We start from the raw sequence: 20,025 nt of genomic DNA, 5'->3' as shown, positions 1-20,025 counted from the left end.
TAGAAGGGATACATTTGCAATGACACTTGCTATTCGGGTATAACAGCTTGATCCTGTATGCAACTTCAGTCTGTTCTAATGAATATGTTATTATGAAAGCTGTAGTAGTGATTAATTAATGATTTCTAATTTTTAAATTCAGCTTTTTAGGTGCATGAGTGAATGAATTATTTTTTTTTCAGGGAGAAAGTATTAATGAAATCATGCATTATTTTTGTTGAGGAATCTTTTCTTGTTTGGATAAAGCTTTGAAAAAATCTTGGGAAAACAAGTTTTCATAGCTTTGTGTAAGCAGGTTCAAATACCAGTTAAGAAAAAATTATGGTTTTTTAAAAATGAATGGCATTTAATGCGTTTCTTCTTTCATTCAGTATCTGTGTTTCTTTTCATACTTCATTCCTTTCATGTGTCTCTCTGTGTTATTTGTTCCAAAAAGCTGATGGTTTCTAAGGTCTGTCTGTACTAGAGAGTTTTGTTGTTCCCCACCACCAGTTCAGGTATGTTGTGCCACTGTCAAGTCTGGAAAAATAAGTCTGACAAATATTCCATTACCATTGTGGTGGAGCTGACATAGTCCTTCTGTTCGAATGGCCAGGCTGCTATTTCCTACCGTCCAAGCTGGTTTTGATTTGCTCTGTGTGCAGACATGGATGGTATCTCTTGGAGATGTTGGAGTGACTGAGCTGCCTGGGCTGCTTCATGCTGGAAAGCACTAGGTAGTGGGTATTCAGAGGATGTTCAAGGATTTAGACATAATGCTAAAATAACTCTTTCTATTACAGAATAGCAAACACCAAAACCAGTATATAGCAAGTTATTTTGAACCTGAAAAGAGACCTTTAGGAGGAGAAAATGATTAAAAAGTCTGTCAGTGGACCTGCTGATTCTCAGACTATTATGCTGTAATTAAGTTTGAATTATTGAAACCCTGGGCTCACTTCAGTGTGGCTGTGATTAGCCTGGTCCTGGAAACTGAAGAGCATCTCTCAGATGTCTGCCCTCCAAGGGAAGCAGAGACTGAAAAATGCAAGAACATCCAAACTGCAGAAATAGTTCCTTTAGGCAAAATTTCTTTCTGACCAGTTTTCAACTTCCTCTTGTTTTCTTCTGTTTTGGAAATGTAGATCTCATGGCAAACAACTGAGCAGCAGCTCTTGTTCAACAGGAGGGAGCCTGTTACAAAACCCCATGTGTGAACATTGCCACACATATCTCTGGCTCTTAGAAGGAATACAAGAGGAAAGAAAAACTTTACTTTACACCAAGCACCTAGATATAAAGACCGTTTTTTTTCTTTGATTTAGCATTAGAAGTGTATATAATAAAAATTCGAAATGAGCAAAAAATGAGGCAGAGTTACACCTCCATTGGAGCTACCAGCTGTGGGTGGGAGGATGCTCCTCACAGATTCCTGGGCCCCAGAGGCTCACAGCAGTGGGGCGAGGGAAGCAGTCCCAGCTTTCCTGCAGCAACATGAAGAGGGAGTGGGCAGCCTTCAGATAGGATGTGCTTTTTGACTGTAAGATAAAAACCCTTGAGATGAGCACCGTTGGAAGAGCATCTTCCAGCTAAGAACTGGGGCAGAGCTGCAAATCCAAAGGAAATCTGGTGTGTGCTGGTGTTTGTGCTTTCCTCTGCAGATGTGTGAGAAATCAGTGCTGAAGCCTGGCTCTTCACTGTGGACACACCAAACCACTACAGGGACAGCTGGCAAAGCATAACTGCAGGCTTTAACCCGAAATCCTGGATGCTCTGCTAGTGCAGACAGACCTTAGGCTGTGTTATGTTACTGGCCTTGGGAATGTGACTCTGAGCTGCTGAGTTAACATTGGTGTGAGACAATACCCTTAACGATAACCGCATCTGAGCCCTCCTATTCCAGGTCAAATGGATTATCTCATTCCTGGAGTGAAAGGATCCCAGACACAAAACATATTTCAGACATTTGTGAAAATGGGAGGCCTAGGAGTAATTCTTGGCAAGGTAAGTATGAACCTCTGTGCTGGCCACAGTGAAAACCAGCCTCTGCACCACTGCTGCTCTGCTGACAGTTTAGCTGATCTCAGGACAGCAGCAAGACTCCACAAAATTGTCCTAATTGTATTAACCTGGAATGGGGATTCAGCAGCACCCTACACTGGTACCTTTTGCACGGTGCTTTGTCACGTGAAAGTGATGCAATTTTTCCCCTTCCTCCAGTGTGAGCTAACATGAAAAAGAGGAGGAAATCTATTCACTCTTGCCAGCTTCTCTGATTTTATCAGGTGGTATTTAGTGTTTTTCTTGAAGTGTAATGATTTTCTGAAATTAAATCTAAAATTAAGGAGTTTTTTTACTCTGCACAGTTGCAGCAAAAAGTAGGGAGAGATCAACTAAGTGTCAGGTTTACCTAGCCTGAGGTAAATGAAGAGGGACTGACCTGTGACTTGTAAATGGTTAAAGCTAATGAGGTAATGAATCTTTTGCAGGGAATGCAAAACAAATGTACAATTAGGCATGGGATGCAGGTGAGTTTCAAGTTGTTTTACCATCTGTCTTTATCCTTTGATTTCTTTCAGGTAATATAGGAGGAAACAGAAAGAAAGTCAGAGGCAAAAGATTTAGGCCACGGTCTAATTCAACTGAGTAAGTCTGAACTTATAAAAGCAAAGCCGAAAAGTACGGTTTTCATATTTGTGTTTTGTAGATGGAGATTAAGAGTTCTGAAAAGTAGACAGCTGCATTTTTGCTCTGTGGCCCAGTCTGATTCCTGACTGATAATCTGGTAAATGGTTTGGCTAATGTATTTCAAACTTTTTTTTTATGTATTCTTTAAAAATTAACTATCAATTTTCTTTTTTATGTAGGCTTCCTCACAGTCGTTCCCATAGCAATTCCCAATGATGGTGGCAGCCTGCACCATCACTGCAGGCTTTTGTCTACAGTAAACTGCCATTGCTGAGTGTATCCTGGTTCAATACTGAATTTCTGATAACCTGTTTCCTACTTTTGTCTTCACCTTGGGTTGGGCCATTGCAGAGTTAGAGATTTGTATCTCTGCCTACCTGCCTGGAGGTTTTAGGAGCGGTATTTTCTGCTTGAGAATACCCTGGAGTTTATTGTTGTAAGCTTGAAAGAGCCAGTTTGAGTTAGCCCTGAAATAAATGGCTAATGAGCAACTGATCCCCAGAACTTTCCAGTGTGGTTTAGAGCTGCTTGCTATGCTCATTAGTTGGTTACATTTACTCAAGAGCCATGTGTGCAGTGCTTCCCATAGGAAAAGAGTTTTCTTATGTACTGAAGCCTGCTGGTTCAGGCTCCTTCTGTGAAGCAATGGTGGATGGTTGGAAACATAACCTCTGGGCTTGTCAAGCACTGCCTTGCTCTTACAGCATGTACGCCACATGGGAATGACCCCCTTAGACCTCAGTGGTGATGACAGTGCCCTTTTCCCCTATCATTAGTACTAACTTTGCACCTATATGAATAAATGGTCTTGATACCAACCCTGCTAGAAACTAATAAAGCTAACTCCTCTCTGGGCCCTGCTTTCTTTGGTTTGGGGATTTTAAGTTTGTTCTGAAACTTTTCTTCCACCTGCAGTCCACTCTCTTGAGTTGAGTAGGCTCAGAAAGGTTCAGGGAGAAAGCCCCTCTGTTACAAGTTATAGGAATAATACGTCCATGCACATTGCAATTATAACATTGCATGATCAAAATGGCAACATGGAACCAGAAATTTTAGACCCACATCCCTTGGAGGAGTTTATCGGTCAGGTGCCCCTGTGCTCTTGGTCCTTGTGCTGATAAACTCTTACTGGAATATTACTTTGCCAATTTATTTCCTCCCTGCATGAGACAGTTTGATAAAAGCAAAATTAGTCTGACCAAACTTGCCCTGTGCTTTCCTTTATTTTCCAATTGTATTTTTAAACAAAATTAAAAAAAAATAATCTATCATTTAGCAGAGCTGTACACGGGGACTGAATTGGTCCATAAAAAATGAAATTAGACCAGATTTTTAGCCTAGAGTGACGGTAACTGCATGTTTTGTTTTCAGGAAAAGCAGAAACCCCAATGGGCATATTTTTTCCCCTGTGCTACCCAACAGGTATATTAACTGTTTGCTCTGAGAACTTGGGAGCACCATGTAAGTGGGTAGACAGTGAGAGTGCGAGTTAGAAATCTTTTTCCCTGTAGCTTTTTTTTCTCTTTTAGAGGTGCCCCTGAATTTCCACCTAAATCTCTGCTTTCCTTCTTGCTGTTTCTTATGCTCTCTCAACCCAGGAGCATCCCCGGTGCTGGGGGAAAGAGGTTTGTACTTCCCAAGGGCTGCGCAGAAGCCTGGTAGGGATGAGGCGCACAGCATGTGTGTTCCTGCCTGGCAGGAAAAATCCTCCTCCTGATGGGGTCTGTCCTGGATTGCATGGGACTGTGTGGCTTGTCAAAGTCTCCTTGGCAAGCCTGTCACCCCTCGGAGAAAGAGATCCCAGTGAATGATATGTGTGCTCTGCCGATTTGGTGGGGAAGGGAGAATTGTCGAGTGTGCACTGTATCTCTGGTTAGAGAGACAAGTTCCTTTGCAAGCAGAGAAAATTAACTGAATGATCTACCCGTGGCCAGCATTTACTCATTTGGGAAAATAAAAATCAACACTAGCTGCTTTGAGGTTGCCTCAGAATACATAGAGGCTTTTCCCAGAAAAATGTACATACTTACCTTCTCTGGGACATGCAGAATAATACTGAAATCTGTTCTGAAACAGTGGATAACATTTGGAAAGTCCACTGTGTGCCCCATGTGAGTCCAAGGAAGCATAACTTGTTGAGATGGAAGAAAAGGGCTAACACTATTAGTATCCTGTTAGCAGTAGAGTCAGTGTAGTTAACCATGAGAAAATTGGGTTCCTTAGTGCCATACCTTGTGCAGAATTCTTTTTTATTTTTTCAGCAGGTACAGACCATTACAGCTGTGTACAAAAGTATTTGACATATGCACGAGTGTGCACCAACTGCTCATATTTTGCACAAAGGTTCCGGGTTTTTTCTGTGTACAGCTAAACACCAGATAGGGACTCCTGCCGTTAATCACTTAAGCAAAATTTCTTAAGCAAGGTTTGAGCTCCACAGCCCTCACTGACAGGAGGGTTGCAAGCACTTTGGGTGGTTCCTGAGAAACGTTCTGCTCACACCTTCGTGCGATGCCTTGTACTTTTCAGATACATGAACAAGGCTTCTGCTCTGGAGGCCGCTAAAGCTCTTTTGGGATGTTTTTAATTGTTTCTAGATGTTGTATCATGAGATTCATGTACTTTACTAAATGCACATACCTCGGTTCACACAGAAGGAATGCCAACAGGCCAAATGTTTCTGCAGCTTTTTCACAAACTGGAGTTTGCCTGATAAAACAACTTTTCTATTAAAGCCAATTAGAGTTATCCAGGAATAATAATGAGAGTTTTCTGAATAAGCTGACAGTTTAATTGGGAGCTTGTGTTAAAGCAGGTCCCAAGGAACATGTGTTTTGCCAAACAGCAATTCTGACCTTTGTTAATTTGCACTGCTTTTCCTATAAGTGCTTGTCTTCCTCGTGTTTATAACTGATACAAACATCTTTGGCTTAGACTTTCTATTATATATTGTCTTTTTGCAGCAGGGTAACCCATGCATCTGAGCCTGGGCTTTCTCTCGCCCACCAAATCCCGGCCCAAGGCATAAGCCCAGGGGGTTCTGACCACCCCCAAACAGGGAGTCGGGATCACAGGTCAGTCTCACCTGCCCCTGCACTCTGGGCTGCCGTTTTATCCCGTGAAAAGCCCCTTCCCTCAGTATACAGTAGTTTCACTGTGGCAAAACACCGTGACTGCTTGGAGGTGCTCCTGCTGATGCAGCGCTAGCTAACCTTCCTCCTCGCCAGCCTGAGGAGTATGAGTACTCTTGAGCCCAGGTTGTTTGCCTTGTTGCATGTTGCGCTACAAGCCAAATCAAGCCTTTGGTCTATCTGTAGGCTTACATGTAAGGACACCTGTGTTTTACAGCAGAATTTCGAACGCAGAGAAAATACGCATTCTGGCCATTACTAATAAACACGTGGCCAGGAGGATCAAGCTGCGAGCTTTCTAACGGTGTCACAAAGTGGTCTGCAGTAACTTGAGTTTAACATTGTTGTAATGGATGAATTGAGGTGATGAATGATAGTCTATAACACAACCAGACCCAGGGAACCCTGGAACACGGTTGTGCAACAACTGCATGCTTTGATACGACATTACCCTTTGTTTTCTAATACAGGAAGCCAGATTAGGAGTGTTTCATGGTTACCAAAAGACCCTTTCAAATGAAATAAAGCAAGTCAAAAGTACTGCAGCGAGTACAAGAAAACGTGCAGCCGCACCTACAATTACAGTTAAAGCAGAAGTTTATTAGTTCGTGGTGATGCTGGCGTCAGCCTGTTGCTTCACTTGCGGTTCATCTGTTGCTGCACTACCACTTTTGACATTTTCTTTCTCTAAGAGCCCAAGCTGGAAAGCATAAAGCACTCCTGATTCCTGATAAGTAAGAGAGCTGAGGAGGCTACTTAGAAGCACTTGTGGCTGAGGGCGAGTCCTTTCTGAGAGCTGTGGCTGTGCTTGCGCAGGGCGGGGAGGAGAAGTTCCAGAGCAAAAAAGGAGCAAAAGAAGTCGAAAAAATGCTGCTGCTTTTGTCATCAACGTGGTTTGAAATATGGTGGGGGTTGAATAACATGATCTGGCCCAACTTTACTCATCTGAGCAATTCCTGGTGAGGCCTGTTCCCATGTGTGAGGTCATTGGAGTCACTCTCATAAACAAGGGTGACAACAACTGGCCCAGAAATATTGAAAAAAAACTTAAAGAGGAATTTTCTTTCTCTTTTTCCTCGATTAAAGTGTTGCCTATTTTAGGGTGTGCTAGTCTCTTATTATATAAACCTTGTGATCACAAATATTTGTTAAACTGTTGCCATTCTTATACAAGATGACCAGACTTTAAATTGGACCAGACTTTAAATTCTTAACATGACAAAAACATTTTCTTCTTCCCTGGTGATATTACTGTGAGGTAATTCAATACCGTCTTTATTTCATAGTTTTCATGTGACTTATGAGTATGAAGCTCAGAATTTTTTCCCTGAAAAGTGTGGTTTTGGTATCAAGATTGCTTCTGTAAAATGTCAGATAACTTACTACAGCCCACCTCCATTAATAAAATGGTCCTCGTGGTCCTACCAGATTAAATGATCATTGAAAAATTTGCATATAAGTGTAAAAATTGCCACTGTAGTCGCAAACAAGTCAAGCCTTTTAACACATTGAGGCTGAAATTCATTCCTGTAGAAAGGGCCATGCCCAAGTGTCTATGTTCATTCAGCTATTATCTTGACATTTATTCTAGATGATTGTAAATATGTGTCTTCAACAAACTGCAGGACTGGAGCCAAAATGCCCCTTTATTCTTATTCTGAGGTCATGAAAGGAGTTCAAACCATGAGCTTAATATTGGCCCTCTGCATAGGAGTGAATTTTACCCTTAAGACATTAAATGAATGATGTATCCTAAAGAGTTTCCAGATGAATCAAACAGGAGTCTTGTTATAGGTCAGATTTTCTCATGCAGTTGTACACGTTGCCTAGTCCTCACCCAACATCCATACGGATTTATTTGCCATATTCACTTGCATTTTGGGGATGAAGACATCCTTGCTAAGCTTGTGCTGTGTGTTCTCAGATTTTCTATTCTTGTTCTTCTGCTTTCTCTGTTCCTTCCATTGCTTTCTGCAGGTATTTAAACCCATGGTTCAAAAGAGAATATAATGTAGCTAAGTGGGTAGAAGATGTGAATAAAAACACTGAAGGACCATACTTTAGGTATTTTGTAAATTAATTCTATATCATTTTTAAGAGCTGTTCCAGCATATACAAATATCTTGGGACTCCTACCTTGTATAAATCAATACAAGTCACTGTAGGTGCAAAGGGCCCCTCTTCTTTTGCTGCATTTTGATGTCTGTTTTTGGCTTCATGTGCAATTTACAATTCTTTTTCTGAATGTTTTTATGAAGCCGTTGAGAAGGGTGTGTGTAGTGCATGCGTTCCCACCATCATCTATAGCTTGTAGTAGCTTTCTCATCATTTTATGCCAAGTAGTGTTTTATGGGCATGAGACATGTTTATCACTAATAAAGTAGCATTAACCTAAATAGAATGTAACTTAATGAAGCAAGTGGTTTCATAACACATTGACTCTACCCACTGTCTTATATAGTGCATACTAAAATTTAAGTGAAAAAAGAATAAAAAGTTAAAAAGTAGCTGTATTTTACCCTCCACATACAATGGAATAATTAATGTACTGTAATTGGAAAATCAAATGTATGAGAATATACTCTATCTATCAAAGCACAAATGAATCTGTTACAAGTGAGTGTAGGGTTTAACCAAAAATGTCAACTTGTTTTTGAGAGGAGAAAGTGTGTAGCAGTTGATATATTCCAAGTGAAAGAGAAGCTGCATGCGAGGCTGGGCTCCCTCTTGTACATGAACCAGGAGACTGAGAACATTTTAGTAGAATCTCAAAGGACTCAATCCCATAACTAAGACAGAAGTTTGTATCAGCTGAAAAAAATCAGCTAGCATAGGAGAGAATGGAAGACAACTTATGACAAATAATATAACGCATGAAAGAAAATAATGAAGCTTTAAGTAAACATGAAAAAATGAGGCTGAAACAAGAAATGTATAATAAAGAAAAAGAATACAAAGCAAAATCTTTAGCCAAAACAGTAAAGGATGGTGAGAGTGAGTAAATAGAATTTTAACAAGAAGTTTGGTACATTAGTAGACCTAATAGTAGTGGAAAAGGGCAGAAACATTCATTAAATATGTGCAGTGTGTATTTGAGAAAAACTTGTTGGATTTGTCCCAGGAGATGCTAATGAAACACTTCCATTCCAATAGCAGTACTGGCGGGTACTGAAGAGAGTGGAAATTTCATAATTTTTAGAACTTTAAAAAAAAAAGCCTTAAGAGGGTATAGAGTTGACACTCTTTGAACTATTTGTATATGCTTTCAAGAACTCTTAAATCACAGTGTAAGCTGCAGAAAGGCTTTCTAATGAACAAATAGGACAAATGAGGTAAAAATGAGGTAAACTGAAGCCTGCCAGTCCTTACCTCATCCTGAGCAAGGAGTAAAAATCTCTGGCAGAAGAATTCAAGGCTTATGGGAGGACGTTGTGATTTTTCCAGCAGTTATCAGCCAGGACTCTGTGTGGGTGCTTGGACATTCAGGCAGGGTGTCTGTGAGCCTGTTTTACCATTGCTGGTTTTAGAATTGTGATGCAAGGTCCAGTTCTGGTGTCTGCTATTCAACAAGCATGTTCAAGAACCTGGAAGGTTTAAGCCTTGAGAAACCTTAGAGGGGTCTGCAGGCCCTGAAGCTGGTTTATAGTGGAGCAGCTAAATGCTTCCTGCTCATAAAATCCACACATCTGCATACGGAGCAGAACCTGTGTGGGAATTCCTTTGGATTAGCAGACTGAGACTGAAAATGACCAAAGGTCACTGGAAGGTGAAATTAGGCAAACACCTAGGATTAGGTGTTTTATTAGCAAACTTTTTCTGAAAATACCCTTGGGAGCTTTGTTCAGGCAAGGCCGTAAGTCACTCATGGTAATCAAACTCCTTAGCTGTCTTCCATGGTGTGTCTATCAGAAACCCCATGGGCAGAGTAAACAAAGACATTGATGGAATATGAAGATAGCATTAATTTAAAATATGCTACTTTGATTAGTTTAGTTAGAATCATAGAATCATAGAATCATAGTTAAACAGGTTATAATCATAGTTAAACAGGTTTAAATTCCTGTGTGGATACTCTTCATTTGGTTTTCACCTTCAAGTATCAGTATATCTTGATTTAGTAACTAGATACAATTGATGGGAGCATTCCCTGCCCTTGAGGTTCTTCAGCTGTTGCACTGAATGAGTCACATTTCTAATTGTATTAGAGATAAAACAAGCAGGTTTTTGCCTGTAGATGAGGATTAAGCTGACCCATGTGAGTTTTAAGGGGTGTGTATCAGCAGAGATGAAACAAATTAAAAATTTTACACCACAGCACCTTCATAATGACTGCCTGCAGCAGTGAATCTAGAATGAATTTAGAAACCTGCATGTCCTAATTAATTGAGGTAACCATGGGGAAGTATTCTTCAGGCATATTATGGAAGGCAAAGGATCAAATTTGCTCCTGAGATGAGTTGCCATGGGCTTATGAGAGGTTGTAGTGGACAGTTTTTTCCCCACAACTCAGATGCAATTGTGGTTAATCTGCCACATACAGGAAAATGTTGGTCCTAAGAACAATGTGGCTGACCATCATAGCTGGGTTTTGAGCCTGTGCAGTAATTCACAACCAAAACAAAACAAATCCTGATGATGAACCAGAAGAGCCAAAGTCAGACTGTCCAGCTGGTACTATGGGAATGACTGCCCAGCATAAGATATTTACACTGGATAATTAGCAGAACAGTATTTTTGTTGCTAATGTTAGATTTGTCTTTTCTTTTGAAGACAGCCTGAAAGTAACACAGCTGTTCTGCTTGTCTTCCTGTAGCTTTAGGAATAATGTGTTGAGGACTGGTGCTGGTGCAGGTAGAGTTGAAGTAGTATTACAAAAGAAGACAAATACACTTCCTACAAATCCTAGGAATGATGCAGATTTACAGAAAATAGAGATATTAGGTATCACAAAGATTTTTCTCCATCAGGTTAAAAAGTTCTGTGTAAATCAAAATTTCTGTCACCTGCTGTCCTAGTTATTACATTTTTTTCTAGTCTACAAGTCTAGTGGGTATTTCTATATAATTACTTTTTATTAATGATAATAATAATAATAGTACTAGCTGGCATCTCTGGTGACTGAACGCTCCCAGCTGTGGAATTCCCTTCAGTAAGAAAAGAAGATTGTAAAGAAAAATCTCATTTTCCTGCTCAATGCATAGGCTAGATTTTAATTTTACATGCCAGGCCGTAGCTGTGTAATCCCAGCAATAAAGCCAGGCAGGAAACCTTTCCCTTACTTTATCTTTGCTACATGGTGTGCTGTTTTATCAGCATGATACCACTGCTTGTTTTGTTACTGCAAATTACAATGGCTACTGCACAGACTGACCTTACAGAACAGTTAAGGATTATTCAGAATCCTCACTGAATCTTAAAAGACTCGGGAACCATGGTGGTATCAGAAAATAAACTGTCGTAATCCCAAAATACCACATTCTTGTAGATAATTATAGAAAAAAAAAGACTGGAAAATACCCACTGAAGCACTGATCTGCCTACATTTATTTAATGTAAATATTTGCAGTAGCTTACGGTCTGTGGGAAGTTTTTTAATAGAAAATTTCTTCACAGAGAAAACAGGGTTTTTAGACGGAGACCCAGGACACACACATGGAAGGAAAATGGCCGCCCCCTATCAGGAGGGCACTGGCAAGGGGCATGGGAGGCAGGAGACAACAGGCTACCAGTTCACCATCCTTTTAGTGTGCTTTGGTGTTCTTGCTGTCTTCTTCCTTGATTTCTTCTCAACTCCTCCACAGCTGATCATTATCCAGAGTTAGCAGTTCTGCTCTGTGGAACAGAATCAAGTACAGCTTATGAACAGTTCAGGTCTGTCAAGGCCTACTGACTTCAGATCAGTTTGAAATGACACTTGAAGTCGCAGGACGTTTAGTTGTGTGACCAGTTGGCGCATTTCATGCTGTCTCTTGTGGGCCATTGCTCTCCCTGTTTAGGTGACAGGCAGGCAGAGCAGGCAGCCTGGCTGCAGGGAGTGCACGTGCAGATGTCCTCCTGCTGCCACAGCATTTTGTTGTGAATCCCAGCATGATCTCCCCACACTCCTAGTTTCAGCATCCAGCACAGAAAGACGGACATGAAGTGGCCAATACATCTTGCTTTCTGGTCAGGAATGAGAATTCTTATAGTGCGACGAGGTGCATGGCTTTATTTGGGATTGGTGGTAGAACCTCTGTCACTGTCATGGCAACAGGGCAGAATGCAGTCTGCAACCCAGTCTGCTTTCCTAGGGGATTTTGTGTAAGTTTTGACTAGAAACAAGATTTGGCATGAAAGCTAATGGATGTGATAGCAGGAGAACTGAAACCCCAGTGAAAGCTATATGGATCCTGCCCTTGACCAAACTGCAAAGTTTTGCCTTCCTTGAAACCCCAGCATTACCTGCAAGTGTCCCTGAATGCTGTCTTTCTTCCGTCCTGTAAATGAGAAAGGTCAGGTCTGGCTTTTTCTCATTTAAAGTAGATGTAAATCTGGGATACACAGCACATACACAATGGCAGGGCAGAACCTGAAAAGTGATCTAATCCACCAAAATCACACAAGATGCATCTGTGAGCATAGCAATGTGGTTTTGCTGTCTCAGTAGATGGCACTGAAGATGACAAAAACCAGCACATAACTCTGTAGCGGAGAGAAGGGGAGAGGGCCTGTGAGGGGAGGGCAAGGTCATTTCTTTTAAGTGTGCAACTGCATTCTTGGTGTCCCTGGCTGTAGCTTCGCACATGCTGGCCAGCAGCAATGTGCACATCAGTCAGGTGTGCAAACCGTAGGTGAGCTGGCAAGATGAAGCAGGGTGGAGAAGTAAGAAACCTAGGCAGCTACACTGGAGGTCTGGGCTTCAAAATCTTTGGAAAAGGCAACACTGTGTTTAAGTTCTGGTGCAAAGCTACCTGGCTGCAGGCTCAGCTAGCGGCCTGGTCAGAGGACCTGCTGTGCAGGCAAGATGTTCAAGATCTTTAGGGAGTTATTGCTCCTTCCAGGATCACCCGCTCAGACTGACGGACCATGGCTTTCCCTCTCACCATGGACTTCTCTGCCAGTGCCTAAAATAACCCGAGGGAAGAGCCTGCGGTGTGCAGGAGGTGATGTTGTGCCTGGTTGTGGTGCAAAAGATGCCACCTCCTGGCTGTGGTACCTGTATTATCAGCAGTCTCATAGGGCTTGCCAAGTCAAAGCTGTCACCTTCCCCACCAGTTCCTTGCTTCTGATCTCTAGGCGCATTGTAATAAATTTAAACACAAAGATTTAAATCCTTGTGCAACTGTGAGGCAAAATCCATGAATAATTGGATAATACTACGTAAAATCTGCTCTCCTAATCCTCCCCTCTTCCTCCTCTCACTTTTTTTAATTCTACATCCACTAATAGTGGGCACAGATGAGAGGTAGTAACAGCAGGGCTCTGTTGAGAACCTTTTCCTGGATTTAAAAAAAGCCCAACAAACCAAGAAAACTGTTTTGTTGCATGTGCACTTTGGTGCCCAGATGCTGGACATAAGAGCACTTAATTTTATACTGCGGTAGCTGTTTAAAATCTTCTTCCTGAAAACAGTCTGGTATGTCCAGTTCATCTTAGCAGGTGATGAAAGTGTACATGCTGAACGTGTACTCTTCGGTCTTGGGACAATCGTACCAACCTAAATCTTGTAAGGGCTGTTGAGCTTAGAGGCTACAGCATGAGGCATCAGAGCATCATGAGCCAGGTTGGAGGGCTGTCACCATATAATTTCCATTGACGCCTTGTTGCTCATGGCTACCATCAATCATTGTATGTATGGGAGACAAGAGTGTGCTGTTGTAGGGAGCTACTGACACGACAAAACAGTACAATAATTCAAAATGAAATAAGTATTTAATGCTAACTTAATTTCACTGGGATAATAGAGACACAAAACGATCTCGTACACAGAAAGAGTCCCTGCCTTGTCTGTAATCCTCTCTGGATGAAAGGACCTGTTCCTGCAACTTGGAAAGCCAGGGGTGTGGGGCTGTCTGCCAGGGGTGGTTCCTGTGTCTCCCGGTTATCAGTGATGGTGCTCATCACTGGGCTCTTCAGCTGCACAACACACAGACAGACCCCTGCAGCCTTTGAGGGGCTTGGAAGACCTGTCTGTAGAAACAGAGGGTAACCTTCTGTCTTCAGGGACACATTAAGTTCAGAAGATAGTAGACAGCTCAGGGAGGGTCTGGGTGATATGCCTGTGCTAGTGGAAGGCCTCCAATGAAAAACGCCCTCAGTCTGCAAAACAGAACAAGGCAGCCAGGGTAGCTCCATTTTTCTACTTTGAGGCTTTTTCCCCCCATTTATTCTGCCCATATTTAGAGCCTGATAGGAACCCCTCAAGTGGGAAAAGTGCAGAATCTCAAAACAGAAGCATAAGAGTTTTCTTGGGTATAAAATTTCAGTCAATAATGTGCAGTTGCCTTATTGACATGAAAAGAACGCCTTTCATGTGATACAAACATTTACTTGCTCCTGCTTACTCTACTCACCTTGTACAGAAATGCTGATTGCCATTGACTAATCAGTCCATTTTTGTATATTCTCATCAGACTCTTTCTTTGGCTGGAACAATATGCACTGTATGATGCTTGCATGTCTAATAATTTGTTCTTAGCACTTTGTATATGCCTTTGTTACTTCACAACTAACAGTTTGGCCTCCAAGTGCATGCATTTGTGTAAATTAATGTGTTAGAAAATAATAGATTTATTTGCTATGTTTGTATCGATATAGGAGATGTCTAAGATACACATAAAACACTGATAATTGCCTTTTAGTCACTGGCAGATGTATTTCAGCTTGTATTAATACAATCACTGTTGCTAGTTGGGCTTCATAATGCCACATCTATATTTTAGTTCTGTGTTTATTCAACTGCAGATTTTTAAAAAAATTTTATAATGATTAATTACAGTACCATATAAAACAGTTTAAGAGATCATTTTTGTTATGCAGTACAAATCTAATAAGAAGTAGGAAATTTCATTTTTTCTTCCAGTGTTCCTGAAATCCATAAATACCTTTATTGATAACATGAAATTATTAGACTACTGATCAAACAACTTTATCCCCCAAATATTGAGCTAATCATAAGCTATACACTTGGTTCCGAACCAAGCTTCAGAGTAATGGCAGTTGCTGTTGCAGTTCTAAGTCCTGAAGACATCACATTTATTTTGTGTGTTTCAACATCTCAGGACACTGTCTCCTGCAAAGTCTCCATCTTCGTCCACTGGATCTATTGCTTCCAGCAGAAAATATCCTTACCCGATGCCACCTCTTCCTGATGAGGAGAAAAAAGCCAACAGGCAAAGTGCCAGGGTATGTGTCCCTCTTCTCTGCAAATTTCCTCAGTGACTTTACTGGTATATTTTCAAAAGGAACTTGTGGCAGATCAGCATCTCTGATTAACAGTGAGAGCAGCAGGGTGATTTCCTTTGTGTCCTCAACTCCAGAAGCTGATGAAGCTCCAGAAGGTGCCTCTGGCTTCCATTTGAGAAGCTCTGGCAGCTGTGTTTACAGACATCCCTTCAGGTTGTTCTTAAACCTGCCCTGAAGCCCAGATTTCCTGAGTTGTCTCATTTCAAGCTTGAGTGTGTGCCTGGGGCAGCCTTCAGGCTGCAGAAGATGGACAGGCAGCCCTGGAGCAGGCATTGCATCTGGCTTGCTTCCCTTACCTCTTCCAGAGGGCCGATGTAGCTAGCACCTGGCTTTTCCTCTTTTTTCCACAGATAGCTGCTTTCCCACTTCATGGAAAGATCACTAGGTTGCAGTTAAGGTGACGGGGAGGGACCCCTGCAGACCTGGAGGAACTTTGTTGCCATGTGCTCTGAGTCCACCCTGGCCTCTCAGAGTGGGCAGGAACCACTGTGCTGGTGGCGATGCTGCTCCTCAGGGAGAGATTTCCATCCGCTGCTGGCCAGCCATGCTAGCCATTGTGTCCTTTGTGCCAATTCAGATGTTAGCAGATACTTGAATGAGCAAAAAAAATCTCTGCAATTTACTTTAGGAGTTTTACTTGTGGCAGCTTTGGTTCATGTTCCTGATGCAGATGAGATTCCCATCTCTGCTCTCTGTCCCTTTCTTCCAAGAAATAAGGGAGTGAAGCACTGCTGAGGGGACCTGCATGCTGCTACCTCCCCCTGCTCCGGGTAGAAAGTTGTGTGTGGGGCAGCAGAGGGTCTCTCAAGCTCAGGTGGAGCAGAGCAGCTTGGAGGAAGGGCTGCACTGGTGTGTCTCAGCAGAAATTCATGGTGCCCTGAGCAGAGTTAGGCAGAAGAGAGTAGGAAATTACACCCATGTTAGTGTAACTGTAATGTAAAAGCCTTCTAATTCAAAGTTGATGCTACACTGGTGTTTTTCCTTCAAACTCTGCACTCCCAGCTGTGGACATTTACCCTGCATGTCATGCTGAGATGCTTGAGGCTCCTGACTTTTTGGTCTGAGCAGATACTCACCAGAGGCAGGGAGGAGACCAAGAGAGTAACCTTGGTGACCCAAGTGATGTAGATGCAGTTCCCCAAACAAGCTCCTCCCATTGTTCAGTAACAACGTGTTTTCTCTTGGTGCTCAGTGTGTGTTTGTGTTCCTTTTCCCCCTCTCCAGCTATGGGAGACGTCCATTTAGCTGCACTGTTTCCCCTGGATGACATCAGAACTGTTTACTTCAAATTTTATAGAAACTCAGCATCACTGAGTCGTTGCACATTCTTCTGCTCTTCAGACAATTCACAAGATCAACAGATGCCGCGATGGCAGTGAGAACCTCCTCTCACCTGGAAGAGAAACCAACAGTCCTTTTTTTTTCTTTCCTTTGTGCTGATTAGTACTTTATGGATTCAGTGAACAACCAAAATCATTAACAATTAACAGGGGATAATTAGCCCGGACATGACAAGGCTATCCCGCATGATGACAGCTACACTTACCTAGAATCCCAACTGCAGGCTGTTTGCCAGTCCCGTGTAAGAGAGGTTTTTCTCTGGCTTAATGCAGTCCCGAGTCAGACCAGAGTGGAACTGGGAATGCACCTCCTGGAGAGCCCAGCCGATGTAAACTTGTATGCTGTATGCATGAACCTTGTGTTCTTTACTTTCCACATGTAAGGGATAAACAACATACTGTAGTAGAAATTAGCATGCAGGAGTAAGACCTATAGGATTTTTTTGTGACAGAATTTCAAGCTTTGAAAGGCAACTATTTGACACAAACGTCAAACAAACAAGGATTATCTTTTTTTTTACCTTATGTGTTTATAATCTCAGTATACAGATTGTATATATGTAAACATTTGATAATGTCAAAAATAGCTGTTATACATAAATGTATTTTGCCAAATGCCTAAAGAAACAGTCATGACTAACATTATCACACTTCAAATTTTCTAATACTGCGAGCAGACGACTTTGGAAATACAGAAAGTACAGTACTGTAAAACTGTGTCTCTCAGAACTGGTGTTTGACCAAAATCTATACTATCTTTTCAGTATTTTACACTGGCTTGACAATCTCAGTTGTATGGCAGGTCACAGAAACCAGGCCAGCAACACTGTGTCTTAGATCACCATAAGAGGAGCCAGCCAAAATACATTGTTCAGTGGGACGACCAGTGTATCCTCTCACAGGTGTCATCAGGAATGATTTGGCACACAACAGAGTGAGTCTCTGAAGTAATGTGCAGTCCAAACTTAGGGGCGTGTGGGGATGCTTCTAGTCGTCAATTCAGGTTGTGGTGATGTCAGGTCCTTCCGGGGAGACCTGCTGTGTGTTGCAATAGATCACTTCAGACACTGTTTTACATGGCAAGGCACAGCTTATGAGAAGCATAAAGATTTCAGTGATAGTAACAGTGCTGAGCAAGCGGCCAGTTTCATTGCTGTCTTTTAATTTGAACTTCTTACTGGACTCGCCTTTACCATGCGCTTGAATGCTATGCTTGCTGCCCCGAAGCCCCAGTGACAATTTTTGGGGGTGCTACACTATGAGTTTAGCCTAAAAAAACTAGGGTTGGGAAGAAAACAAGCCCTTTACCATGATGTTACTCTTGTGTGTAAATGGATAGTTAGATTTATAACACCTGAGACTTCTAAAGGTTGTTGTAAAACAAATGTCTTAATTGAAAATTTTCAGTCAGTAAGAAAACTGGACCATGTTAAATCAGTTTATAATTCTCCAGGTTTCCCAAATGGACTCAGCTTCAGGTAGTGTCACTGCAGAGCAGAACACCCAGTTCTGTGTGGTGCAGTTGAATACTTTGCCCAATGGCCATACGATCAATTAGATGTTATTGTGATAGGAACATCTACGGTGTTTCTGAATCTTCTACCTCTTGCATGTATTTCCTTTAATAAGTGAACCCAACACGTGCAGCCTTTTAATATATTTTTTTAAGTCTCTTGAGAAAGTCAAATATATGTAAGATTAAATTAAGAGATGTTTAAAGATGTCAGCAAGTGTAAAGTATGTAAGATTTTTAGAAACACTATATTTTATGATTAGGCTGTGTGTTGGATGACAAAATATTGGCCTTGAAGTTCAAATGATTTTCCTCCACAGTCGACAGGTTCTGGTAAGTATTTTGGAGAAAGACAAACCTGAATGAGTGCAAGTGGCTGCAGACAGAGCATCTGGAAGGAGCCACTCGCAGTTGCTTTAGGAAAAGATTCTGCACTTTTGCGAAGACTAAATATCCGTCAGCACTGAAGAATATTTTTTTGCAAATATTTTGAGTGTAGGTAGCAGGATTAAAGGTAGCTGGTAGCCTGTAGCTCATGGAATAGGGGCCTGAGCCATAATCACTTGAAATCAATGTCTTATTGATTTTACTGGACTTTGAGCAGGACCCTCAAGGAGTTCATCCACATCAGGACATAATGCTAACCCGATAGCCTGTTACTCTGGAAGCTGGTTTTCCCTCACTTAATTGTATCTTGTCTTTAGTAACTGGACTGTTCATCATATGCCTTTCATGGTATTTTGTTTGGATACAAACTGGTGTGTAATTTTGAATAACCTGATAGATTTCTGTACATATTTTATGTTTACCACTGTTTACTCTTCCCTTTCCATTTTGCCTTATCAAGAAGCAGCAAGATTTGGCAGACTGAACTGGATGTAACATACCGGCCCTTTGTGTAATGTTCGTAGCTTCTTGTTTTCCAAACAAATGGCTCTCCTGACTGTATTTTCAATGTTGTATGTACTTACAGCTTCTCTCATTTTGGTACAATTCATTTGTAGCATATGATGATACACTTACGTGTGTGGTGTAACGTTAACAGTCGCTTTCACATCTGGAGGTACAGAGTGACCGGGAGTCTAGTTATCGGCGCTGAGTTTAAGTTAAATAAATACTGACTTTCACTTTGATTGTCTACAGTGAGAACATCACGGGGCTTGGGTTTTTGCAGAGTTCTTCTGCAGGGAATTTTGCATCCGTTGGTAACGTGGAGCCCTTGTCATTGCACAGAACTGGAGCTGGCAGGGTTGTGGGAGCCTCCAAAGTCAGCAGAGTTCAAAGACAGAGGTTGTTTGCTGACTTTTAAACTGCAGTGTGCTGGAAAGCTGCCAGATGAGTAATCTGGAAGACTGCAAATATTTTTATCCACTGTACTTAGTTACACTGGCAATAACAATACAGATTGCCACTAATACCTCATCTAGCCTAACACAGAGGACTTGCAGTGTCAGTAAGATAGCTCAGTCATTCTGACTCATCGAGGCTCATGCTTTCGATTTTATAAAGGAACTGGTTATTGCCAGCTATGCTGTAGCTGCCTGTTGAAGTGGGGAGGGTATCGGTTCTTCTCAAATAGAAGTAACTGTCCATAGGAGCACAGGACCTGCAGGATGAGCCATACTACAGGTACTGTTACGTATTTCAGCACAGCAGAGATATCTTGTATAATTTAAAATAAAAATAATATGACTGATGGAGACTGGAAAATAGAGATCGTTTCCAAACAATAATGCTGCACAATGATGCCACAGTTTAACAAGTAAAAATGTACCTGTTAATTCTGGATTGTTGACATAGGAATTTAGTAATCCATACTATACTTGTGGTGAATATACTTGGGCAATACACCAGAAATGGCTGTGACTGACAATTCACATGCATTTGTGTTTTAGTAAGTAGTTTTAAGGAGGTTGTTAATTTTATACAG

General features: G+C 41.6%; 1 protein-coding gene across 1 annotated transcript in view; it reads left to right on the top strand.

The window, feature by feature from the left end:
* ADAM22 (ADAM metallopeptidase domain 22) overlaps window positions 1-16,487 on the top strand; it is a gene marked incomplete at both ends in the record, with an annotated part of 128,687 nt that extends 112,200 nt beyond the window's left edge. Inside the window, 6 exons of the mRNA XM_084260030.1 lie at window positions 1,883-1,983; window positions 2,559-2,625; window positions 5,631-5,741; window positions 7,776-7,862; window positions 15,059-15,182; window positions 16,467-16,487. Coding sequence (XP_084116156.1) covers window positions 1,883-1,983; window positions 2,559-2,625; window positions 5,631-5,741; window positions 7,776-7,862; window positions 15,059-15,182; window positions 16,467-16,487 — 511 coding nt within the window. The remainder of the gene's footprint in view (window positions 1-1,882; window positions 1,984-2,558; window positions 2,626-5,630; window positions 5,742-7,775; window positions 7,863-15,058; window positions 15,183-16,466) is intronic.
* Window positions 16,488-20,025: the final 3,538 nt, after the last annotated feature.

Source organism: Gallinula chloropus, assembly GCF_964237585.1.
Source record: "Gallinula chloropus genome assembly, chromosome: 2".
Taxonomy (NCBI): Eukaryota; Metazoa; Chordata; class Aves; order Gruiformes; family Rallidae; genus Gallinula; species Gallinula chloropus.
This window is presented reverse-complemented; position numbering and strand designations above follow the sequence as displayed.